The sequence below is a fragment of the Chamaea fasciata genome, unplaced genomic scaffold (assembly GCF_029207755.1).
Source record: "Chamaea fasciata isolate MVZ Bird 193981 ecotype frontalis unplaced genomic scaffold, bChaFas1.0.hap1 SCAF_7, whole genome shotgun sequence".
Classification (NCBI taxonomy): domain Eukaryota; kingdom Metazoa; phylum Chordata; class Aves; order Passeriformes; family Sylviidae; genus Chamaea; species Chamaea fasciata.
The window spans coordinates 14,016,698-14,043,935 of NW_027094092.1; the positions used below are offsets into that span (position 1 = coordinate 14,016,698).

The 27,238-nt window shown below is 41.7% G+C and overlaps 1 protein-coding gene across 3 annotated transcripts in view; it reads left to right on the plus strand.

Moving 5' to 3' along the window:
* Nucleotides 1-730: 730 nt before the first annotated feature.
* Nucleotides 731-27,238, plus strand: part of KCNC1 (potassium voltage-gated channel subfamily C member 1) — a 124,876-nt gene continuing 98,368 nt past the window's right edge. For all 3 annotated transcript variants that reach the window (XM_066187640.1, XM_066187642.1, XM_066187643.1), the window contains exon 1: nt 731-1,335. In XM_066187640.1, coding sequence (XP_066043737.1) covers nt 766-1,335 — 570 coding nt within the window. In that variant the 5' untranslated portion in view covers nt 731-765. The remainder of the gene's footprint in view (nt 1,336-27,238) is intronic.

The following is a 27,238-nucleotide window of genomic DNA, read 5'->3' on the forward strand; positions in this document are numbered from 1 at the left end:
GCGGGGGGCGCGGCCCGCGTTAGGGCCCGGGCGGGAGCGGCGCCTGCGCGGCGGTGCCCGGCGGCGGGCGGGCTGCACCGAGCGGCTCGGCGGCGGCGGCGGCGGCAGCGGGAGGAGCAGCGGGGAGGAGCAGCGGCAGCGCCGCGGGTCCCGCCGCCCGCACCGGCAAGCGCTCGACCCGGGCCGGCCGGGCGCAGGGGCGGAGGCGGCGGGAGCGCGGCGCTGTCCCTTCAGCACCGGCGGCGCCCCCCGCCCCGCACCGCCGGGAGGGGCGCGGACACAGCCCCGCGTTCCCCGCGGGGGCTGCAGCCAGCACCGGCGCCCCGCAGCCCCGCGCACCTGTGGGCAGCGCCGGTGCCGTGATTTTTCTTCCCCCCACCCCCCTTTTCTTTTCTCCCTTTTTTTTTTTTCCTTGTGCTTTTGGCCACGTCCAACCAGGGAAAGGCCCTCCCCCTCCGGCACCGCAGCGCCCGCGCTCCCGGAGCATGGCCCCCCCTGCCCCTGCCCCTCCGCCGCGGCTGCAGCTGCCGCGGACCCCGAGCGTCTGACTCCAGACGGAGGCGGCGCAGCGCCGGGAGCCACCGCCACCGGCATCGCCTCGGAGCGGCCCCGGGGGAGCGGGGCTGGCCGGGGCCCCTCGCCCCCGCGGGCCCGGAGCGGGGCTCGGCTTAGGCACCGACTGCCGCCGAGCAGCCGTCCCCTGACGGGCTTGCTGCCTGCCGTGCTTGCTTGGATGAGTCTGCGACATGCCTAATAAGAGACGAGATGGGCCAGGGCGACGAGAGCGACCGCATTGTGATCAACGTGGGAGGGACTAGGCACCAGACTTACCGCAGCACCCTGCGCACCCTGCCCGGCACGCGGCTGGCCTGGATCGCTGAGCCCGATGCCCACAGCCACTTTGACTATGACCCCCGCACGGATGAGTTTTTCTTCGACCGGCACCCGGGCGTCTTCGCCCACATCCTGAATTACTACCGCACTGGCAAGCTGCACTGCCCCGCGGACGTGTGCGGGCCCCTGTATGAGGAGGAGCTGGCCTTCTGGGGCATCGATGAGACCGATGTGGAGCCCTGCTGTTGGATGACCTACCGGCAGCACCGCGACGCCGAAGAGGCTCTGGACAGCTTTGGTGGGGCGCCTCTGGATAGCAGTGCTGAGGACGGAGACATAGATGGCACAGGAGACTCTGGTGATGGTGAAGATGAGCTGGAGATGACAAAACGCCTAGCACTTAGTGACTCCCCAGATGGCAGGTCTGGGGGCTTCTGGAGACGGTGGCAGCCCCGCATCTGGGCACTCTTTGAGGATCCCTACTCCTCCAGATATGCAAGGGTAAGCTATGCAATCAGCACCCTCATCAAAACACTCCAACCTCTCTGCGGTCCCACTTGCTCCCAGCATCACCAGGGTTCTCTCCACTATCAGAGCAGAGCAGCCATCTATATGTGTGGCCATACAGAAACCATACAGGGTCTGTGGGGATGTAACCCACGCTCTCAAGCAGGCCCCATGCGTGGGGAACGAGTAGACATCCAGGCCTGAGCTTGTGAACTCAGATGTGGGCCTCCAGAGACCCTTATTTTCTAATAGGCTCCTAAAACTCCTAGTACAGCTTGGGGCAGGGTCCCAGTCATGGGCCAGAGGACTTCATTACACCAGGTAATTTCCCTCTATGCATAGATTTTTATTGTCAGACATCCCCCAGTAAAGAGAGACACCTTGTCCAGCCCTCTTACAAGCTAATGGCTCTCTCCCCTTTATGAGATGGAGAAAGGATTATGGGAGCAGGCAGTCCCAGAGGTATCGGGGGATTTGGAGAGTTTCAGCCTGGGCTGGAAAGGGAATCAGTGCCTTTCTCCTTTCTCATACATACCAAGTTAAATATTTATGAACATGCTTCTCTGAAAATGGGTAATTCAGCTGCTTACTCTGTGTCTTTTTCCCTTGTGGGGAATGCAAAATATTAATCAGAGGAAAGGGTTTCATTCATGTAGAAGGGACACTGTGTTTGACAGGTTTCTTGCCTGCTACTGAAGGACAACTCCTCCCCTCCTGGTGCCTGCGGTTGTTTTGGAAAGGGGAATGCACAGTGGTGCAGTTCACAGCATAGGTGTGGATAAAAATGGTCTGTAACAATCATTCCACTCCTTTAAGTAGTCACCTCCTCATGCAATAAGGATAATTACATTAATTAGGGCCTGATTCTGCTCCTGAAATCAAAAGTACTGAAAATATTTGCTACAGGAACAGCAGCAAGATTAACTCCCAAGATAGTCAATTTGATAACTAGGGAAACAGATGGAGAATAGTGCCTTCATAAAGAAAGTGGTTGGCATAGGCTTTGCTCTTAAATGTACCTTTGTTACAGCTTAATTGCTGCCAGCCCTCGGTAGGGATGAGTGGTGCTTTGGTGGGGGAGGGTGATCAGTGTTCCTGAGAAGGATCAAAGAAATGAGATCAGATTAGGGAGAAAATTGGATGGATGGATGGATGGATGGATGGAGGAAAGAGAAGTGGAAATGCAAGGAAGAGGGGAGCTGGCCATGTATGAATGGGTGGTGGAATAGCAGCTGCCAGAGACTTGGTCTGAGCAGAGATCTCCAGCAGGCAGACACCAGGTCTGCAAACTGAATGAATGGGGAAAGCTGGAGCAGAGCCTGGAGTTACAGCTTGCTGCATTTCTAAAGATTCTTGTTTGCATACCGTTTGGAGACTTCCTCACTGAACAAAGGAGTTCCTATTTTAAATGAATTTCTTTAAACAGCATGGAGGATAAAGGAATAATAGAATATTTACCACAAGATGAAAAGATGATGCTGTTGTTTTGCAGCTTTCAAATCCCTGATTTCTGGCAAGGGAACATGGAAAGGGAAAGGCAAGGCTGGAGGGTATCTTTCAAAATGCTTGGTTTCTATTAATCAAGCCCAATGCTAGCCGGCAGTCTGAATAGCAGATCTCTCTGGTACCCAGGAATCTATTGGTAAAACACATTTCAAGTGAAAGTAATGTGCTTGTTCAAGATTTTGGGTAGTGGTTTGAAAGCCAAAGGGATAATGTTGTCCCAGTGAAAAGGATGCAGAGGTTAAAACACTCTTTTGCTTGGGGGCATTATGATATTTTAGAAGAAGGACAAAAATTTATAACCAACATTAGGAGTCTTTGTGATGCGCAGGGTGGAATTCTAGAAGGATATCAATTCTTTAAGGGTATTTCCCTTTAGAAGTACGTGTCTTATAAAATGGTTTAGGTTTGTTGGGGGAGGCAGGGGGTTTGAATGGATAATGTAGCATTATTCACAATCATTTGTGCATACCTGTTAGAATTCAACTCCTAATTTACCTCTAACTTGTTCTTTCCTTAAAGGATTGTTAAAACTAGATAAATATGAGTACACTGAGTATTCCGTGAGTTGAATATGATTCTTTAACTTGTATCTATGGAGACGTAGGCCACATGCATTAATATTTTGCATGAAGGAAGATGGCTTTCCTCATCAACACATGCACACACTGTCCATTAAGAAGACATTATAAGACACTTAACATTCCCTAATAAAAGCCATACGTTATGGTTATGGATGTAAAAAGAGATGGGAGTTTGATTTACGCTCCTGTAACCTAACACAGACATTGCAAAAAGACCTGAAGCTCACAATAGCTAATTTATAGTAAAATAATTGATAACATCATTAATGGTGAATGGAATCCCATTAAGTGAATGGTATATTGAGGCAGTCATTGGTAGAGTCAGGCAACAAATCCACTGTTACCCTCCTGAGTGCGCTACTTTCAGTTACAAACCGTAATTCAGTTGTGCAAAAATCTAAAATCACATTGCATATTGCCACATTTTGTCCAAAAAAAACCACAAAATATTCTCTTCCTAAATGGAACTGGGATCTGTACTAAGGGTGGTTATTACACACCTTTGATGTTTACATATGGCACCAAAAAGCATGTCAAAACAGCATCTCAATGTAAGCATCAGTTTGCATAACCACTGTAGTGTTACACGTGGGCAAGTAAAGGGAATACAGTCTCTGAATATTAAGATTAAATGAAAATCTGCATATTTGTATAAAGCAAGATTCTCTGGACTGTATCTGGTATGCTAGATCAGGGAATGTTTATGAACTGTCTATGAAAAGCTCAGCATTTACTCAAATCCAGCCATTCTTGGAGGATTTTGATGGACACTGCTTGCAAATACATTTGACTGTTTTGCTTCACCTCCACCTGACTCATACTAAATTACTTCTGATCTTGTTGTAGACAGCCAGGGAAGACTGGAAGTGCATTTGTGTATGTCAGGCAAAATCAGCTTACTCTGCAAATTTTGTTTATTTCTTAACTTTGATTAAGCAAAGCTCCTAGTCACGAATCATTTGTCTTTAGGTGCAACACAGTCAACAGTTGCTTGTTAAAACAATAGTGGCTGATTTTAATTAATTTCAAGTTTTCTCATGCTAGTTCCTTAATAATGTAGTTCTTTCTAAAAAGAGGAAACACTTAAAAAATTGCATCATCTTCTATATATGTAATAAGAAAAGATAGTTTGTTTCAAATGGCAGACTGCCTTAGACACCTATCTTAGTAAGACGAACACTTCTCCTTAACCTAAAGAATCCGTGTTTGGATATCAGAGGCAAAGTCTGGTGCCTGAAGATCTGAACAGAGTAACAAAAAGGTGATGGGAAAGATCAGGGATCTGGAAGGATTGTCAAAAGCATCTGTCCAGACAGCTAAATATCACTGCACACATCTAAACTGATGTTTCTTTGAAGCTCATTAGAACTGTCTTTTTTGCATCATGAGACAACTTTGTAAATTTGTTTTTTCTAAGTAGGCACAAAGGGGGAAATAGAGTCAGCCAGAAAGCTATGGTAAAGCAGCTGAGAGTTGCATTGTAGAAGAGTTCCTGCTCTCTGGACTTAGTAGACTTCATAGGTCCCTCAGTACACAAAAGCATGGAAAATATTTCCTTGGCATCCTCTCTCCTTTATGCTTATGCCTGGTCATGCTGTTCTTCCACTAGTAAAGCTCCCACTGACTTCCTGGGGAGTTTGGCCTGCAGGTATCTAACATATTTATTCCCCTTCCTCCTCCTCCTCCACAGCAGGATAAGGTTGTGTTTGTGTTAATTCACATTCCTTGGGTTACTCAGTGTTTGGGAGCGAGGAGCTTTCAGCTAAGATTCTGCGCTACTGCTCACATTCAGATTGGACAGTTAAGCTTCATTAATGAACTCTCAGAAAGGCTTTTGTAGTCCTTCCAAATAAACATTTTTACTGTTTTTAAATAAAAGCTGGGTAAGGTCCTATGGAAAGTCCTCAACAGCTTGACTTACAGTCCTGGCATATGCTGTATCGCTTTGATCTGTAAGAGGAAAAGTAAAACTCTCACTCACCCTTCCCTCATGTTTCCTCTTCACATCCTGCAGAAGAATCTGCTTTCCTCAGTGGGTGACTTTTGAAGGACGAGTTTCTGACACTGAGAAGGAGAGAGGAAAAAGGATAGTGGTAAAGAGATGAGAAAAAGGTATTCCCCAGGGATTTCTTCCATCTTTCTTTCGCACATTCAAAAGCATTTCAACCTTGCTGTGTTCATTTAAACTGCTTTTTCTCTCTATAAAGTACGGCTCATATGTACAAAAAGGCTTATGGGATCCTAGTTCCTGGAAAACCACACTGTCTTGAGGATTAGAGGCTGGGGTGATTCTGCTCATTCCTTACCCCTGGCCAGCACGACTTAGCTCAGGAATTGAGGCAGATATCAGGGAGTGGGAACAGATGCTCTTTATCCTTCACAAGGGGAGCTCATTCCACAGATGTGTGATGTGGGACATGCTTGGCACAGGAGCGCTCCACAGACAGAGGTCTGGGGACTCCCACCAAGCACGAGCAGACAGGGACAGAGGGGTCGAGAGCTGCCCCACTCGCTTCCTCTACCCTTCTCAGGGACAGCTTCCAAGGGGCCCTGCTGGAGCTGCTCTCCCACCTGGAGCCTTTCTGAAAAGTGTCTCCTGCAGAGGCATATCTAATCCTGCACTGAAGCTGGCGGCCAGAATTCTCACCATATACTTTGGAAATTAACGAGGCTGCCTAATTTTAACTGCACGCTGCATTACAGCTCTGGAAAAATGAGAATCTTTCCACATCAAATGAGGTTTCCCTTGCATTTGTAGTATAATGGAATTACAGACATCTATTAACTACCATTCTATCATTCATTATTAATATAGTTCCTAAAATTCCATTTTATTCCTATTTTCTCCCATCAAGGAACATGTTACTGCAAATCCTTATATAACCCACTAGTGAGCATGGTAGTCTTCTCTGCATCCTGACCAAAGAAACCTTTGCAATGCCAGTTAGAAAGTGTTCACTGCTCCAAGTCCCACAACCAGTCCCTATCAAATTGGTCATGGTGGGAGCAGGTACACAAGTAGCTCCTGGGAACTGTCCGTCTGAATTCAGAAATAATACGTTTTTAAACTACCACACACACACAGGGAAAAAATTAAAAATATCAGAACAGCCATGCAGGATCATGACTTCACCAGTTAGAGCTGTTCAGAGACACACAGGAAGATATGATGTCTACCCAGAAAATCTTACAATCTCTTTGAAGTCACAGTCTCACAAGGAGATGAGAGAGATGATGTTACCCACCTGACAATTCCATGGCTGCCTGGTACAGACTTAGCAGTTTGGATTCAAGGACATTTTTTAAAATCTATTTGCCTATTTCCAGTGTTATTTCTATTATTCTAAAACCTTAAAAAAGAACAGCATCTGTTGCCATTTTAAATTTTTTTTAATCTCACTTAATTTTAATGTTTCTAGGTTACAAAATTTACTTCATTTAGCCAAAGCTGTGATTGTATGGATCATACCATCATATGCATACACATATATATGCCTTCCTATTGCTGCCTCCTCCTACGATGCTGAGTGGGATTTCCATATGAGGAAGGACTTCAAAATTAAACCACCCCAAAATATTTCTGCAGAAGTAACCGTGGTGCCACTGAAATCGATGTGAATTTAGTGGCTGGGTTCAGAGAGATATTTGGTCCCTTCTCTCTTTAATCCATCCTCTTGTACCTTCAGGTATTTTCTTTGCCCTTCTCCTGACATTTGCTATTTTGGTTTTGGGTAGGGAAAAAAAGGCAACAAAATACTGTTAATTCTCTGTTGGTCTATCATGAGACAAAGGATAAAAAGATCCATGGATCAATTATAAAATTTCTATTTTAGAACTGCTCACAGAACTGTGGTATATTAGACTATACCTAGGAAAACAATTTTTCCATCTTGTTCTTCCATTCTGCTGTGCAATCTAGCGTTTAACAGTATTTGTCTTTCTTATTTGTAAAAATGTGTGTATATTTATGGTAGTACTTTAGTAAAGTCTGTACATACTGCCTTTCTCTTAACATAAGGAGAGATGTTAGCAAATCAGCAACAGAGGGCCCAGCCTTACTGTTATTGAAACTCAGCCAAAATTACCACCAACTTCAAGGATAGAAATGAATTTTCCTGCAGTATGGTTCAGGATAAATTAATTGCTGTGTACTGCTTTTTTTTTTTTTTAGTAGATACGGTGCATATTTCCATTCCAAAGCACTAAAGTGCAATAGATCTTAGCAACTTATTAGGCGCATACATATTCAAATACGTGTTTTCATAATCTTTTAAAGACATGAGCATCTTTAGCCCACTGCATCAAAACATAGAGCTCTAATACTGACAAAGCTCATCATCATCTTATGGGTATTTTTTTACTGCAAAGGACTGTAGAATACATCCCCCTTTAAACCACATGATTTCAATTAACGTTCAACTAAACCATATCCAAGCGCTGTGTTTCGTAATAAAAAGGGCAAGCAGGGGTATTCAGATTGAAAAATTGGGCCCTGAGTGATAATCAAGTGTGTAATTCTTTCTCATGCAAATACAGATGGCAAAACTGAGTTTCCATTTTGTATAAGCTTGATCTTATGAAATTTTAGTGCATTCTTGGGGTATAAAACTGATAGAAAAGCGATTTTGAGATCTTTGCAATTGTCGTACAATTAGCTTCTCAGTTACTATATGCTGAATTTGATCTGAGGAAAGAACAGTTTAGAAGGCTGACTTGGCTTTCCCTGCTGAATATTGAATTACATAAATATGTGATTCACTCCAAATGGTACACAGAAGCGGTAGGATCGGATGAAATCAGAGAAATCTATGAATCCATGGAGAACCACCTCCTCCCCCTGGAATATAAACCAAATGCTGTCATTTCTAGAATAATTTTTACATCTCTCTCCTGTGCTCACTAAGTAACCAGATTTTGCTATCTTCACTCCTACTCCTGTAGTGATAGCTTACTCCAGGAATATCCCCGTTTCCGTCAGGCTGAGAACAAGGTACCACCCAACATGGGTAAAGGTGAAAGGACCAGGCCCTAATTGATTTTAATTTCTTTCTGATAAGACTTATAAAATATAGCAGAGGCGCTAATAAATCATGCTATAAAAATTATGAATAAATTGCGGGCCAAGGCTTTTTGCAGCGATTGCTTATGATGTAAGACCCTTTAATGACAGTAAGTTAAAATTGCATTGTAATGGCCTTTTGTAAATGCAATAAATCTCAGGTTTCAGTGCACTGCAGACAGGCAGCGATGTGTGTGCTGCACATGAGCTACCAACACAGGCACTCGCTGCTGGCACACACTTACGTAATTATGTTGATACTTTGGGAGCAGCAGTAAATCTCAGACTTACTCAGAAAAATCTTAGGGTCAGGACCACTGAGGTGTTGTGACTGCAAGAAATAGCTTAAAATATCATACTGGCTTTTTGCTTGAAAACCTGGCAGAGAATGTCCCTTTTAAGAAGGAATACAATGGATTATTTGTTTTTAAATAGAAAAGGCAAAGCCTACTGCTACCAGGACACGAGTCTTATAATTTTCAGAGGCAAATACAAGTTAAAACATACATTGTCATCTGCACAACCAAATTGATATTCTAGCCATTCACAAAAAAATTAAATGTACGCAGAGATACATCAACAGTTACTTAAAAACTACTTGTTTTGACTGCAGCAGAGTTTCTCTTGCTGCCCACATTTGCCCTCAAAAAACATACTCTGAAACACAGAAAGATCTGATCTGCTTGGGTTGCTTGTCATTTAACATACCTAAGAAATGTAGCTGCGGATTTCCCTTGAAAATTCATTCCAATACCCCTGTTCTGTTTTTCAGTTTGAGCTTCTTGCAGTCTTCGTTACACCGGATCAATTGACAGGTATAGATGGTGGAGGCCAGTTCTGTGATTTATCCAGTAATTAATTAAATTAAAACCTTCAGTCAGAATGCTTCAGTCTTGATAACAGACTTCAAAACAAAATGAATAGGAAGAAGTCTCTAAAATTCTGAGCACCTACAACCTCCAGCAGAAGGGAGGTCATGTCCTAGCGCAGAAAAGGACTCAGGCAAGAAACAAACAGACCATCACTAAAATCCCACCCCACCTTGTAGGGCCGTGGTCCCAACTATCACCGGTTTTAGTGGGATCCAACCAGAGACCCATGCACACCTATTTCAGGTAAAATTTTTCAGGACAAGGACAATTGTGTAATTGCCACAACAAGCAATGCAAAAGGGCTTGCCTTCACAGCAGCCTTTGATCTCTCTACTCTAAAAACACCACAACATGATCTCAGCCACATTGTGCTATTCCCGTTTCCCTTTTTAGCATGGATCTCCCCTTCGCTTCTAGTGTGGAGTTCTGCAAGAAATCTAGTGACAGTACGTCTTAGCACTTCTCGGGAATGTGTCCCGCATAATGCAGAACTGAATTTAACTCAGGGCTTTTCAGTAAAGCACTTGTAAGGACAAACCAAGAGCAGCCTGACTCTGCTGTGGTAGCTCAACCAATACCCAGACTGAGGCAACTGCTGTGGGGTGGTGTTTGGTTTCCTGGTTTTGGGGTAGTAGCAGATCAGCGTAGGTCAGAATTTTGCTTAAGTGGTATTGAAATTTAGTGTTCTGTTGTTTAGTGTTGAGTTAATAGGAGTTCACTGTCTATACTACAAGAAGTCCCTGAGGTGCTAGGGATTTTATTAAAAGACCTAATGTAAATTTCAAAACTGTATAGATTACTTAAAATGTTAGTTATGTCTAAGCAGCAGGAAATCAATAGTGCAAAAGTGCATTCACTGTTCTAAAGAAAGCATCTTTTGGAGAACCTGCTCTACTAAGCAGAGCTCAGTTTTCACTGTGTCAGTGGCATGGACTACAGGCAAATAAAAAGTTTGAAATTCAGTAAGAAATTTTATAGAGCCTTCAACTCCAAACCACAAATTTATCTTCATGTCCACATTGCCATCAGCTATAGGAATGCCTAAAACTGTGCATTTACTGTTCTCAAAGGATATCTCGGTTGGGACAGCAGGGTGAGCCTTTGTTCTTACCGGGTGGTTTTTAGCATTCATTCAGAACATTCTCACATGTCCTCAGACACAGACCTACACGGTGGAAATTTACTAGAAAGCAAAAAACAAAACCCTGAAAAAGCCCCCAAACCTGAGATTTGGAGAAATGATTGCACACAACCAAATTAATGCAGTTTATGGAGTGAGCATTTATCAGAAGGTCTGACCAAAGCCCTACTTGCTTGCCTATGTTTGCTCTGAAGGATCCTCTCAGGAGGAGCATCTGCAGCGTGCCAATAGTGCAAAGGCAGGTCGCACACATTTAGCTCAGCAAATGAACATTTGCAGTGGGCACAAGCATACAAACACCACATTTTATTAGCTCAGTATGGCACATCATTTGGGTATGCTTCAGCCTCTCCATTTTCTATGAATTTTACTGTGTGTGAAATCATGCAAGATGCTTAATCTTTGTACGTCATTTTCAAAAGAGAAAAACAAAATTTCTCAGGCTTCGTTTTGCACTTTTTCCTCTCTCCCTTACTATATGTTTATTTCAGTAGCTAGCACAATAGAGTTATAATTTCTGTGACACCTCTAAATGCTTGTACTATAAAAACAGCAAGTTGACATCTAAGGGAAGACTTTACACTCTACTCAGATGTAGTGTTTTCCAAAGCAACCTGGACTGCAGCAGAAGCTGTGATCCTTCCAAAGATGCAGTATGTGCCTGAGCTGTGGTGGCCAGTGCACAAGACAGCAGGACTTCTCTGTCACCACCTCTCCATCACTCCTGCATCCTAGCAGTCACTTCCTACATCTTCACTTCTGAGGGCAGACTCATGAAAGGGTGTCACCATATGAGCTCAAACTTAGAATTCCCAAAACACTAACCCTGCACTTGTAATTTATTAAAATGCCTCCTGAAATTTCCCAGTTCCTACAGTGTTGTTTCTGCATGTGCCCAAAACTGCCTTAGTACTGTTGGCAACTACCTTATATCAAAGCCTTGTTGATGCCCATAATTTTCCTTCACTAATAGGAAAAGTCCTTTAAATGTACTTGCCAAATACATACTGAATATAAGCTGTTTTAAAAAACATACTCAAATAAAAACATGAGATACTTGTAGTATGAAACAGTTCCCTGGACACAATAATCTAGTGGCTACTGTTTTTTGCTTAGAATGTGAAATTTCCAATTTAATATTTTCCTCCCACTGCATGATTTCAAATTTTCATCCATCCCTGCTTGGGAGCCCTTCCCACTTCACAAAGCTGCATAATCCAGGCAGTTAGTGAAGTTAATCCAATTTGCACAGCATGAGGAGTTCACAAACCATTATACTAGGAAGATGGCAAAGCAGAATTTCCCAATAAAGTGGAAGAGGCTGTTCCTCTGTGGTGATTCTGGGCTACTGAATTCAGCAAGATCAATAGAAGAAAACAGGTATACGTAGTGGCATTATCAGAGACGGTCTTAATGTTGGCATATGACAAGACTGGTCTTTTTCTTTTCACTCACTTGTTGGGAGCCAGTTCCTGGTAGGAAATAACCATATGTTGTCCTCATGCATTGGACTCCAGGGTGAGCCATGTGCAGTGATTTCGGGATCTCTGTGCAGCCCCTATGGAGAAGGAATGTGCAAAATGCACAAGAAAGTAGGAGATGATATGCAGAGTAGATGATATACAGAACCAGAGAGGACTTTTTCACCCCAGAGCCTGAGCAGTTCTGCCACACTGCAGAGTGAGCTCCAAAGTCAGTGTGAGGACACATCACATAATTTGTTTTGAAAAGACCTATGTTTCCCAGGGCTATCAATCTGTCACCTTTCAATCGTGCCATGGAAATACAAGCATTCTTAAAATCTCTGAAGGCTGCTTTTGCATCAATATTTTAACATAAGCATTCTTTTAATTTAAATGGAGATTGATCACTTATATTTTATTACTTTTTAATAAAAACCCATTATCACCATTAAAGGAAAATGATCTCAATGAAACTATTGCCAGGATAAATTTAACTTGGAAAAGCACTAGAACAAATCTTTGCTAGATCAGAGCCTTTTACAGCACGTATGCTTAGTTCTGGTTTTAACAACAAACACGGAAGTGATCAATGGACATTCTAGCTATTACATTCACTGCTTTCATGATACACTTAAAACTAGTCCAAAATCTTACTGGGAACTGTGGAGGGTATTTTGTTAAATATCCCTCTCTGCTGTAACTTACCTTATATAGGAAGACTTGCCAGGGGCGCTAATGAAGCAGAGACAGTTTTGCAGTTTTACCATCTGTTATCAAATATACTTCTGCTATAACAGAAACACAATTGTATTAGAATTTAGAAGTGACAAACATTGAAAAAAATATTTTCTTTCATTGTTTAAATAGCTTTGCAGCCTAGTCCAAAGAACAAAATGTTCGGACAATTAATAAAACATCTCAGGACTGCTTTAATTAAAAAACAAGATACAGCAAAAGGATAGTGATAGAGTTAAACATAGCCACAACACAAACAGGGAAGTATAAAGAAGAAACCACGTTATTCCACAGCCTTCAGGTTTAGACTTTAATTCAGGATAACACAATTTTTATATCCTATGAAAAAGAAAAGTCAACAAAAAAACCCCATTTGATATGTGAATGTCATTGAAAAATTTGAAAATGCTCCATCTACACTAGCTAATGTGTGATAATTGTAGAGTGCTTAAGAACAGCATCCTCCTAACCTTCTTTCCACCCTAACTAAGGACCTTCGGGGTAAAAACTCCAAAGAACACTACAGTTTAGCTTCACTTATGTGCACTGGACTAAAAATGAGCACTTAATATTTATGTGAATCATTGTCAGTGTCAAGTGAGATGAAGCTTATAAAAATAGATCCAAATCAGGGAATGAGTTTTAAGACTCAGTGGGTAAATGCCTCTTTACGTACGGTATTATTTATAGATATTTTTTAATCTGTTCTGTCATCTTGTCTCTTAAATTATTAGAAAGTAAGAAAGAAGGAACTACGACAAATGTAGATGAAAGAGAAATTTTACTGGGAACCGTGGCAGGAATATGAGCAAAAACCAGGAAGTTTAAAGCTGTGCTCCTAAGCCCCTTACTTACTGTATGTTCTGTATGAAATCAGTTCCAGCCTATTTTGCAATTAAATGCACACTTTCTTTAACTAACTATGCTGTTGAAATAGGAGGAATGGTATTTTCAAGACTCTCTGGCATCCAGAAGGCTTGCTACCACATCTGAAAACAAGCTAATCACACGCCAGTTTCAGGCATTAGGCTGAGTCTTGTCTCCACAGTCTCACGAAGCCTTTGACATCTTGCATTAATCAAAGTTCCCTCTAGATATAAATGTTGAGCGCATCACAGCCACAACAGAAATTTCAGCATTGGATCTCAGTTTCTGTAGCTCTCTTAGAAGTCAGTGACAACTGCAGATGGTCCCTAAGTTGATCTCCAAAGGTTCTAAGCATTAAAAACTTAAAATGTCGTTGTGGTAGCTTTGTACATTTATTTGTCATCATCTGATAAGGAGGCTACTAATATTGCCCTGCATCAACAAGGTCCTCTGAGTCTCAAACATTTATGAAAATACTTTAAAAAGCAGCTACAAAAGGGACAACAATAATGAAAATATGATTAGAATTTGAAGCAAGTATTCAATATTGAAGAGCAAAATACTCAAGACAGTTAGGATGCAGGTCACCTTGTAAGAAAATTCAAAGGAATGGGACACATCCACAAGGCTTCTGCTGGGTTCTTGCAAACAGGGGAATGTTATGTTTCACTTGTAGGAGTCTGGGGAGGTCATACTTACCCGCTAGCAGGTGGAGAACTCTCCTTTGAAGCAATTGGAGCCATTTCTTTTACACAGACAAATTACACAACCTCTATCTGACAGGAAATAAAACTGGGTAAAGCAGGCAGCTGCTCCCTTCCCTGGGTCTATAGGGTTATGGAATACTGCACAGGGGGAATATGTATCCGTATGCTTTTGCTTTGGCCGTGCAGGTATCATTTTTATAAGCACCAAGGTGAAGTGGTTTTTGTACTCTCTTCGTCCAGGTAGGATTTCAACATAGCTATATGTCTGCTGAAAACAGCACACAGAGCTGCTCTTTGATTTGAAGGCATTTCTTGCAAATATAAGCTTCTCCTGCTCTTCAATAGCAAGATCTAATTTAGACCAGTGAGAAACTGCATCTAATATTTTTGCTCTAATTGTTCTAAATATATTTTAGAAGTGAGATGTATGTGTTTACAGGCACAAGAATTGCTGTAAATTTAAGCAGAGGTTGTAGATGTGAATGTTAGGAATAATTGCTTTTTTTTATTGCCATGAGGATATCTGAGGATATTGTTCATCCCAGTAGTCAACCAGGTTTTATTTAGCAATATCAGTCTAACAGATGCAATTTCCACTTATGGTAACTGTGGGCACATCATTGATTTTAGTAACTGGAAAATTTATAGTAGGAATACTTTTCTGTGACATCCCTTGTTCCTCACTTTGACAACTGCAGAAAATAAAAAATAAAATGAAAAGAGATATTTCTGTTATGAGCTTGTACAACTGTCCAACTGCTTGTACAACTTGCACAGTAGTTTATTCTAAAGATCTGTAATGTACACAGATGGCAAAAGGCTCACAAACACATCCAGAAATTATGTGTGAAAGCTACATTCACAAGTCTTGCTCTGTGTTTATTGAGAGACCAGAAACTGTATTTTGAGAAGAATATCAATAAGGACATGGATTCAAATGAAAAAAAAAGTTTTCCATTTACTACCTACACTGCATAGGGTACTAGCTGTAATGAAAAAAAATTTCAGGATGGCATGAATCTCTCAAGCTGCATAATTCCCAATAACACTCAGTGGAGTCCTGCTATTAAAATACCCACAGGCCACAAAAATGGTTTTAAGCCAAATCAGTAGCCCAAATTACAAATTCTAGTTAACAAAATTCACCACAGGCTCACACCTTAGAGTAGAATATATTCTTTTTTTACATACATCCGCCTTCATCAAATGCTTAGTGGTCACACCCGATTTTCAATCTCCCATTATTCTGAAGCAGAGACTTGTTTGTTTTGCGTTTTTTTTTTTTTTTACACAGAGAAAGACATGAAGCTTAAGTAAAGTCACCATGCTTGTCACCAGCCCCTCTTACATTTATCACACAAGGTTATTTGTCTTTCAATTCAGCTGCTTGTGAGAATTGCAAGGAAGGGAAACCATCCATGACTTGATCTTTTTGGAGGTTTACATTTTTGGAAATTTTGCAGATGATGTTTAGGAAGCCTTCTCACATTTTGGCTAAGAAAGAATATTGTTATGTACCCCACTTTCAGATCTAGGGCTGCAGAAATAAATGTAGACATATTTTGGCAACAAAATATTTTTTCCTCCAATTTCTCCCCCTCCTCTCAGATAACTTTTATTCAAAGCTTTACCCTTTTCTCCACAAGAAAAATCCCCAAATTTCTCTTCTCTCCCCCATATTAATTTCTTTTTCTCCCCTCGCACTGACTTAATAAAGAAGTGAAAATGAAAACGGTAGTCATAAAAAAAGAACAAAGCAGCAAAATTTATGAGGGAATACCAGGAGATAAAAAGGAAATAAGTTTCTGCACAATATTTTACTAAAAACTGTAGATAAGAAAAAAACTTTGCTTGTTTGAAATCTGAAGGAAAAATATGATAAACCTTGTTGAATGTTTTCAAGGAGAAAAGGATCTCCTTTTTTTCCAAATTGATTTTATAATTTCCATTGAGTTGCTTACAAATATACATCTGTCTACTTGCAGTCCTTTATCTTGATTGAAGTCGGGGGGTTTTGGTTAGTTTTAAATTAGTTGGGAATATAAACAGCTCTCCATGTAGGTCAGGGGAAGAAAAATCTTCAAATGATTCTCAGCCTGGCACTGTGGGTTTTTAGCCTTTTCTGGACATGAAAATACTCTCCCTTTTAGAAGCATCAACATGTTCTTGTCCTGCTGATAGCTCCTCTTTCACCCAGAGTCTGTGGCACGAATTCTGAGTTTTAAACAGCATTTTAATCACTGCTGAATAGCTGCTCTCCTGCTCACAGAGCATGGGATGCTATGCAGTGGAGGAACTGCAGTCACCATCAGACCTGAGAAGGACACTCCTGAAGTGGAACTGCAGAAAATAGTGGTTGCAATGTAAGCAGTGAGAAGGAAAATGCCTGGAGGAGGATATATCTCCTAGAAATAGGAGATGGAAGAAGTCTTCAGAGCTAGAAAAACAAATCACTGTAGGTAGTGGGAAGTCTCACCCCTCGATGTTCACTGGACATTGAGGGACAAATAGAGTTAGGACCCTGGAAAGGGAGCACAGGATGACAAATCAGCAGCTTGCTAGTAGAGAAAGACAGTCAAGAGTTTGAAATCTCAGACTGTGGCCTCTTACAGCAATTCCTTTTTCAGCAAGGTGAGAGCAACGTAGTCAGAATAATTCAAGTGAGTTAGCAATACGCAGTACCTTCTGCACGTGCTGCAAGCAAGAAAACAGCCCTCACGAGAGCCCAAGAGGAAGGGGGTTTGCAGTAAGACATTTTGTGGTCAAAAGAGTGGATTTTGCTGTTGCAAATTTGCCAAAGAATAAAAAAGGGTTAGGCTCCACTTGAAAAGCTTCATGTATTGTGACCAGTGCTAATTCTGGAGAAGCCTTTGCTGTGAGGACACGTGAGGAGTTTGGACAGCATGTTCTGATGCACTCATTTTCTTCTGTGAAGGTCGGACACCTTGATGGCTGGCACAAGAGCTGGGCAGGACAAAAAAAGAGAGAGAAAGAGGCCAACTTCATTTACTTAAGAGCTCTAGAATGGATATTTCAGCATTCCAACCTAGCCAAACTATCTTCTCCACTCAGAAGTCCTGCATAAGAATTATGTCCTTCACCACACACGCAGACTTTTTTCAGCTGTGGTCCAAGACTAAATGGGATTTGAGGAGAAAAAAGCTGGCTTAAAAATATAGGGCAGTTGTGGAAGTGAGAGCGCGCCACAGGCACTTGCTTTGTCAGACTAAAAGATGCTATGCTGGTTCCAGCAGGGGTTCTCATACAGGAATTATTCTGGGGATGATTCTCATGCACCCCTTTGCCCTTGTTTGATCACATTAATTAAAAAAAAAATAGGTCTAGAATAAATGAGCAATCTTTAATTGAGAATATTTGCTGTCTAATGAAAAGCTGTGGCTTCTTAATGTATTCTGTTCACTGAGGACTCCAATATGAAAATACATGTAACATTCAGTTACAGATACAGTGATGGAGCTGAAGCAACAAGGAGATAAGGTAGCAAACAAAAATGTTACAATCTTACTTGGGTAGTCCAGAAATGCACCAGCTCTTGATACGACTTCAAATGAGACTTCTGGCAAGCCACAACTTCTTGGTAATGATTTACATCTATAATCAGGATAATAGAACATTATTTATCTACCTCTTCTGGGTATTGTGGAGACTAACAGTTGCACAGTAATTTGGAGATAAATTGGAGACGCTAGATGAATTTCCACTATCATGTTTTCTCTAAGCAGGTGAAGTGAGGACACTTTGACACAGAAGGAACCAAAGTTTTCTCAAAATAAATCAGAGAGATCAGAAGGCAGTTTTTTTTCTTTGCTTCATTCTGATTATTCAGCATTCCTGAATAAGATTGACAGAAGATGAGAAAACAAAGCTTTCGTGGATGAGGGAGGCAAAATGTAGTAACATTTAACACTACATCTGCAAAACAACAGTTTAAAATCCACAAAATTATTTCTACTGTTTCAGATGAAAAATTAATGCAAGATGTACCCAGCAGATTGTGTCTAACAGACTACTGACAGATCTAATAAATAACTTTGAATTACATAATGACAAAATTTAAACGCGTATCTCCTCCTATAGGCATTTTGAAACAAAAACATATAAAGTTAAACACTAACATGCTTTACCAGAGCACATATTTTAACTGGCCCTGGTTTGTGGCAATCCCATAACGTCAGAAAACAGTTCAAGTGAATTAACCCCTTGTCTCCATAATCTGTGTATTCTGACAAGAGGTTCGGAATGGAAGGAGCTAGTTACACATTAGCCCTGAAGTGCAAAAGAATGAACCTTTGATTTTTATCTTGGCTGTTGTCAGAAAAATCATCCCTTTCCCAGGGCAGGCAGACTAAGAATGAGCTGAGAGCTGTGTCTAGCAAAGTGGGTCTCCTCCAAGAGACCAACACCTATGGAATAAAGTGCCAGAGCAGATTCTATATGTGCTGAAGCCTGACATATGCTGGGGCGCCCTGAACAGTCCAAGGAAGGCACAGAGTGGGAGCACTCACCTTTTCCTTAACTGGGCTGGCTCTGTCTCTACAATCATCGTTGTTACAAGACCTCTGACACAAAAGCATCAGGCGGATATTGAAGATGACCTAATCACTTCCCTGGGAAACATTCAGCCAGATGTGGCAGAGGTACTGTTACAGATCAGGGAGGAGGCAGAGAAGAGACATGGCAGAGTGACACTGGGGCCTCTTCTGGCAGTGCGTTGGGACAAGGAGTAGCCCAGTTATTGCCCTGGAGACTCAGGGAGCAAGGCAGATGATAAAACAGTCGCCCATCGGCGTTGCAGATGCCAATGTCTCTGAAAATTCCCTTTGATTAGGATGCAGACCAGAGGGTGTATTGCAGATATGTGAGCAGCACAAGACACTCCACTGTAATAATCTGATAATTCTTGCTATAGGTGAACACAAAATGGCTGGATGCCTTGGGCAATGCTCGGGGGCCATTGTGTTCCTCAAAAATATGTACTGCTTTTGAAGAATTAGTTCTACCTCATATTTACCATGGATTTATTCCTTCTAGCACACAAGAATAGCCAGAAATTGCTTATATCATTACCTAATTCAAGGAATCAAAAGTGTCAAATTTGACTTCTCGGTTAATTTCTTTTTGCTGAGTAGTTCCTGAAAGGACCAGGAATTACTTCTTTTCCAAACAGAATAACAACAGGAAACTGCTGGAATTTCAACCAAAACCAAAATCCCAAACCAACAAAACCATCCCTTTCTTCGTCAGTGTTCACTGATTATAATTAACGTGAAGTTAATCAAAACTCAAAGCGAGACCAAAAAAAAGGTCAAAAAGCAATTATATTAGAAATATGTTCCCCAGTCAATTGCTTGCTTTTCAGGCTTTAGCTGCATGGCAATTTCAGTACTTATGCAATCATCATAGAATTTTCTAGGTCTGACTTTTACTTGAGAAGCAGAAACTTCTCACCAACCAACTCCTTCAGGTCCAAGCCCAGGAACTTTTTTGTCATGGGGGTGGGGTTGGGGGGAGAGAAATGAGCTTCCTTCACACCCTCAGCCCCCTCAGATGCCACCACTGCATCACAGAAGAAACTATCACGCACCTTCCTGCTTACTGCAGATCCAGTCAAGGACACTTGGAATCATCCGGGAGACACTGCCTCGTAGCACACAGCCCTTGCAGGGAGAAATCCCTCTGGGGAAATCAGTTTATGGCAGATTTCTTACCGTGCCAGGTTAACAGCATATGTATCCCTGCCCTTTCAGCACAGGTTGGAAGGAACAGTATTTGCTAAGGCTACATAGCCAAAAAGCACACTTTAAAAATACACGCTGTAGTCAGATGTCTGCTTGTAACATTTATGACTTGGCAGATTGACTCGCACATCAGGCACACATTTGATGGTTAATTCTGAGCCCTAATGCAGCAGAGCAGTCTTCTACCTGGCTGGTGTCTATCCTTTTCAAAAGGCAAAGGAGTGCATAAATTATGTTTAAAAAGAGGTAGGCATTTTCTACCCACAGAGTGGAGTCACTGTAGGTGGATTATTATCCAGGAATACCGAAGAGGCAAGAAGTCTGTGATTTAACCCGTTCTTTGTAGTCTCCTTGCCTGCTACTGTTGGTACTGCTGACAGTCTGAAATTATCCGTATGATACAATTTTTCAGGAGGTTCTGCAGCACAGCAGCTGCATTTCAGACAGTCAGCAGGAGTTAAAGCCCTAAAGAAAGGATTTTATTCTGAAATAATACCAGCTAAACCCTGCAGTAGCATCCACTTCTCTGCTGATGTTGGCAACTATGAGGTTTTTCCAGTTTACTCCCTCGCCAGGCCCTGCACTACAACTGTCATGTCTTAGCAGAACAGGATGAACTCTAATCCACCTTACAGATGACCAGCAGGATTTTGAAACCTGTTTCTTCTGCAGTATCTTTACTACAGGGAAAACAAAAAGCAATAGTTTTCACAGTGCAAACTGAGACATTTGTACGTGAGGATCCAGGCATGACCTTTATCTAGCACAAATAAGGCATAAAGATGTTCAGCTGAACACAGCCACCTGCATTTACTCCAGCTGAGAACCTGGTCTTCAACACTGAGCATAAAGAAAGCACTGTGATTTGTGATGAAGAAAAATAGACAGTATTGGGGCTGAGCATCCCTAAATTCCAGTGATTTGCCCACAAACTGCTGACAGTGAGCATCTTCAGAAATAGGACCTATAAGAACAGCCAAAAATGAGGAGAATTTATAAGTGTATGAGATGAGTTTTAGATTATCATAGGTATCCCTGCTGTACTTCAACATTTCAGATTTATGCAAAGAGAATAACATTGTCCTTGTCCATAACAATTTTCAAAAATTCAAAATACTCTACAAAAATTACTTAATCCTTTCAGTATCCTTAGTGAGATATGCAAGTATTCTTTCAATTTTCTCATAAGATGTGTGATCTGTGGCACAAAAAGGTCCCACTTATTTCTTGAATTAATCAAATAAGTAATTAACAAAAATGAGAAAGAAGTCCTGGCTCCCCCTGCTTAAATTGTTTTTTTTTTCACCAGACTCACCATTGCCAGCAGATCTCAACAGGTCAAAAGCAATAATACTAAATCCAGGAGTATCTCTGCTGTATTTAGTACCGATGGATCCTGCTCTGAAACCTGTGATTCTCCCTGAGAAGGGTAGCAAAGGCTCAGTATTTTCTGGGCAGATGGGCATCTGTTACATCATCTTGGTCTTTTTCCATGCGTACCCATCTTTGTTCTCTAGCAAATGTGCAAACATCTTAGACTCACCAAGTGCCACTGAGGTGCAGGAAGGGACATGGAGTTGTCCCTGTCCCCTCCTGACCACACACAGGGAGAAGGCCAAGAGCTGTTGGCCTGTGCATCCTCCAAGAGAAAGACACCAGGCGAGGTGAGCCAGAGCCACCTCCTGAGGGGAGACAGGGAAGAGATTTGCAATGAAAATAAAAGCTGTGCCATGTTAGTCAACAGAGCTGTTCCTGCCCGAGGGCACAAATGAGAGAGGAATCCCACAAGAGGGAAGGGGAGTGTAGAAACACTTCTCTCCTCGACAGCAACATAGCACCTGCCCTTCCCACCTTTCTCCTCACCATCCCCTGCAGATGCTCCCCTTGGTGGCTTGACCATACTGGCTTGCAAGGCGCTCAGTTTAAAACTATTGCAAGTAGACTGAAATTCTTATTTCTGTTTGGCACCACAGAGGCACTGGGCAGAACTTCCGTCATAGTCAGACATCTCATACCCGATAACAGAGAATACTAAAATTTTCTAGAACTCCTCCACCTTCCTTCAGCAGCCTGTGCATGGGATTGCCCAATGTTCCAATTTTAAGTCCCAAACATTCAGGATCCCTTCACATTCCCCTGTTTGCTAGCAGCAATACTTCAGTTAATTAGTTGAGCTTAACCATCATATTGGGAGCATTGAAGTTCAGGCTTCTTACTGAATAGAAGTCTGGGCAGGGAGCCTGAACTTTCTGACTACCTTAAACTCCTGAAGCATCTCTCATATAAAGCACGCTCAGCTCTTCTCTTGGAGTTCTTGAGGAGTTTTGTATTTTGTTTGATAGTTGACCCTAGTACTTGCTGGTATAGCTGAGCTGGAATTATCTGTGGTCTTGTCAGGGTTGTAGTTTTTATTTTGAAACTGTATTTTCTTTCTAAAAAAAAAAAAAAAAAAAAAGTGAATATAAAGAAAAAAGAATTCTGTTTTCCCGGTCTTTTGTAACACAAATTGTAGGGAATGATTTTAAGATAACACATGAATTAAGGGCACCATTGGCATAAAACTAAATTCTTTTTCAAGACTGCCAAATGGTACAGCTCAGGAATAGATATAGAGATTTCTAAAAAAAACAATTCTACCATGAAGAATTCCCACAAAAATCCCAAAAATTATTTTGAAAGCATACTACTGCCTTTATTACTTTCTTGTCCTGAGTGTCATTTATAATTTTCATGGAGGAACACTCAGAGGACCCCATTACAGAACAAAGCCATGCTACGATAGCTCACTTAAGTTTTCAATGATAATTAGTATGAGCAAAATAACCTTAATTTATATAGGTATATACATCCACATACATATTTAAACTCTGAGAACTATTTCCTTCTTTTCTACAAATGTGGAGTTTAGTTGGAGAGTAGAGGGAAAAAGACTTTCTGCAGAAAATGGAGGAGATCGTCTCCCAGTATTAATCTCTGGGCCCTAAGTCATTAGGTTTTTTAATTTAGAAAAGTCACTGTGATTGTTTAATGAGTTCCAGTACTCTTCTTGATCCCTCAAAATATGAGCCAAAAGCATTCTACTTGTTTCTACAGGTGTGACTTATGAATAATTAAATAATCCCTACAGATCTGTGAATATTTCCAAAGCATTCATAAAACAGTTTCTAACATAATCCAGAGACATCTGCGACAAGGCCTTTGACCTCCTATATCAGAGTCCACCAATCAACCCAGCTGTCCCTTTTCATATTCTTAAGGTTGTGCCCCTCCATGAGAAAAGGATAACACCAGTGGAAACAGGAATTTAAATGCTGTCTCGCAATATCCTTAGCTTTTTCTCAGCAGAATATTTTCCTACCATAAGACGACAGAAACTGAGGCATTATGTTAACACCCATGCATCCAATTTTAAATCCCATGCTACTCCAACACATTAAAATCAGTTTTCTCAGGGAAATGGATAGTTTCCCCAAGGATGGCTGTCATTTTGGGCCTCGCCAATTTTCAGATCTCTTAGCTGACCTTTTTTTTTTTTTTTAAACCAATAAAGTAATTATTACTTTTTAAAATAATCTTTGGTCAAAGTCCAGCCCCAGGCAAAACAGATTGGGAAACTACTGATTTAAGCAACTGAACAAGACAGGGTTAGCTAAGAGCTTGCTAAGGCATCTGGTTAATTGAGGCACATGCTGCAACACACCAGACTGTTAGTACAGGAGAATTATTTGCCACATTGCTCATGTAGTGCCCCCAGACACTGGGACTTTCTCAGGGGACTGACTTTACACAAGCCTCGTTCGCACATCCTCTGTTCAGGGAAACGAGTGAGGAAGCACAGCACAGTAAAGATTTGTCTGACTGGAGCAGGACACATCGGCAACAGCAACACTGGGAGATCCAGCACAGCAGCCTGGATGTTATCCATCTAATTCCAGTATCTAATCTCTCTAGACACTTATAATCTGACACTCAGTGGTGTGCTCCATCTTAGCTGATACTGAAATCATTTAATACAAGTGGGTAGTGAGGTAGGTGACAAGCTGATTGATGGCAATATCTTCATTTAAAGCTATATGGCACCACCAGACAGAGGTCTAGAGCAGCTCAGGAGTTCTGCCTAAATTTGTTGGTATCCATGCAAGTTTATCATGCCAGAGTGTGGCTTTTACCATCTACTAAATCATTTTCCTAAAAAGAATGTGAACTACCTCAAGCCCATTAAAGCAGTGTCAGCATCTCACAGGATACTCAACAGTGAGATTACAGTGAGCTTCATCATTTCTCCCTCCTGGCAGTCTGAATTTTTTCCACTGCCTTACAGTAACCAGAAGGAATGCTGGCTCCTTGAAGCTACCTGTAGTTCAACTGTGACCTCAAGTGCCCCAGCAGCAGAGATGGTGCTGTCTGACAAGCACAAACACTGCCCATGCTTGGAGTCATGACTCTGTCCTCCACATCCTGCAGTGGGAATCTGACCCTTGGAGGCAAATTTGGTGTGCAGCATTTGCTACAAATAGATGAGAGGTCCAGCAAGCACCAGGAGCACGGATGCTCCTGCAGATAGAGAGTGATTTCTGCATATTAAGACACATTATTGAAGCGTGGAAAAGCCTTTGCCTCTCTATTTCTTCACAGAACTCCTGCTTGGAGAGCCCAGAGAGCAGACTGGATCCCACAGGGAATCCCTAAGAGGTCCAGTCTTGATGAGTCTGCAGTGAAAGCCTAAAAGAAGGCTCATGTAAAGGAAAAAGGGGCTGTACTGAGTTTATGGAGAAGAAATGCCTGCTTCATTCCTTTCTTAAGGGCCTTAAGCACATCAGGTTACCTACTTTTCTCCAGCCCTTAAGTACAGCTGGTTCTAGGGAAAAGCAATGGCAGAAGAGTCCCTGTCCACCTTTGTATTGCCATGGAGACACAACCTGACTACCACTTCTGCAGCCACAAATTCCCTCAAATCCAGTGGATTTTTCAGTCTGTAGCCAACCTATTGTTCTGCCTTAGGGAAAGAGATATGGGAAAAATAGAGTTTTCTCACTTCCATCAGCACTCTCATGGAAACCAAGTCCAGACAGTCTCAAGCTCACTGTTCAAACAAGAGCATCTGAATGCATTTTAATCTGGCTCCTGTGGAAAAAAATCAAAACACCTTCCCCACAATTCATTAAAGAATACTAGAAGTTGTGGCTAATTCTGTCCAAATTCTTCCATGCTTCATTCAAGGTCTACATCGTGGGTCTGTTTCTAACCCAACAGCAGCACAAAGAGGAGCTTTGTGCAGGAGTAAAACCTGCACTGTCCAAGGTGTTCCAATGGCTATAACCAACAGCATTTTCCTGCAAAAGGCTGAATTTACATTGTTTGAAATGACTGACATACCAGCATTTTACACCCTTTGAACAGCAGGGATAGGATGAAGAGAATTTTATGGCTAGTGATTGCCTTTCTTAATGAAGGAGCTTTGTCTCTCGGTGCTGTTGTGTTGTTGCAGTTTCTGTGGTAACGACTGATTGCACAGAGAAAGAAGTCAGTGTAAATTGCTGCCATGTAAACAATAGCTACCTTCAAATCTAGTTTACATATATACCTCTTCTGACTCGGTTTATGATCCATCTCTACAAGGTAATTGTTAATGCCTACAGTATTTATTATTTTAATTTGGAAGCCGTTGAGCAAATGTCCTATGTGACATACTTTACATGCCTCACTTTGCCAATACAGAAATACAACTTCTAATTTAGGATAAAACCCATCTTAATTTTTTTCCACATAGAAAAATTAATTCTTTAGAAAATCAGATGTGAACTCTCTCAATAAAAATGACAAAACAGAAAAGATAAAAGTACAGAGTATAAAATATATACACATATATACTAGCAAAGAGAAGATGAAATTATGTGAAAGATAAGAGCAGGTAAAGCTTTTTTCCATCCTGTTTTCATGGAAGAAATTGTTGTGTGTGAATCTCAGGGAGTAAAGCATTTCAAGTGATTGCAATGAAACAACAAAGAAGTCCAGGCTTAATAGTTTTCATTTTAGAAAAACACTTCAGAGTTAAGGTTTCAGTAACCATACGTAAAACCTTTAAAATAACTCAGGAAATGCCTTCAGAAATCAAGACTGCAATGATTGGTGCCATTTCTTTCACTACCCACATCTACTCACACCCTACTTCTCTAGAAACACATTCTCAAAATGGAAGCAACTTCTCAAGCACCAAGTTGTGTTTCTGGTTTACTGAATTCCCACAGAGTACTGAAGTTTCATTGAGTAGAAACTAAGGCATCCAGACAAATTTGTTTAGTCATGAAAGGAACAGAAGAATGGAAGACAAGTTGCAAGAATGGAAACTCCTGAACTAGTTTTCTACCAGCTTCTCGCCATCCACATATGCTTTATGAAATGTGTTTGTGTTGACTAAGATACAGAACTAGCTCCTTAAAAAAAAGAAAAATGGGGCACAGTCATTCATTTCTCTCAGCACAGCTCTGAAGAATGCCCCTTTACACAGAAGTTTCAGGCTACCATAACCACAGCATTCTCAACTAAATTATTTTCTTACCTGAAGGGTAAAAGCAATACCAAATATTCCATAGAAATTGGTATTTCCATAGAAATACGTTGACATACACCAATCACTTGGCAGCCCAAATCCCACTGCAGTCAACGATAGATTTCTACTGGCAGAAGCAAGATGGAGTTATTTCTGGAAATGGCTTGATGTGCCGGTTACATGGTTGAAAATAAACAGCCCCAGATCCATATAACCCTGGAAAACCCCAGTGGTTGTAGTGTTAGGTCTGACCGTGGCAAAAGTGGCTTCACTTGGCTGTGGCACCCAGGAGCCAGGGTAATGGAATGTCCAGCTCATCCTGGAGCACTCAGACTCAGCAGTGCTACAGCTGCATTTCCAGCTGTTACAGCACATTCTTTAATATTACATTATTTCAGTTTCTGAGTGGAGATGGACCTTGAGTTGCTTTTCACAGGGGAGTTCTCCTGGGCAGAGCTGCTCTTTGGCTTTTAGCATTTCCTTTCACAACAGGCAAGAGCTATTCCCGTCACCTCCTGGCTGTTTGTCGTCGCTCTCCAACATCATATCAAGCTGTCACACCAGGACAGCTACAGAGCTGCAAGCACTTTGAGTCAGCATGGCTTCACAGTGAGGGGGATGGCCCTGGAAAGGCAGGAGCAGCCTCCCCTCCCAGCT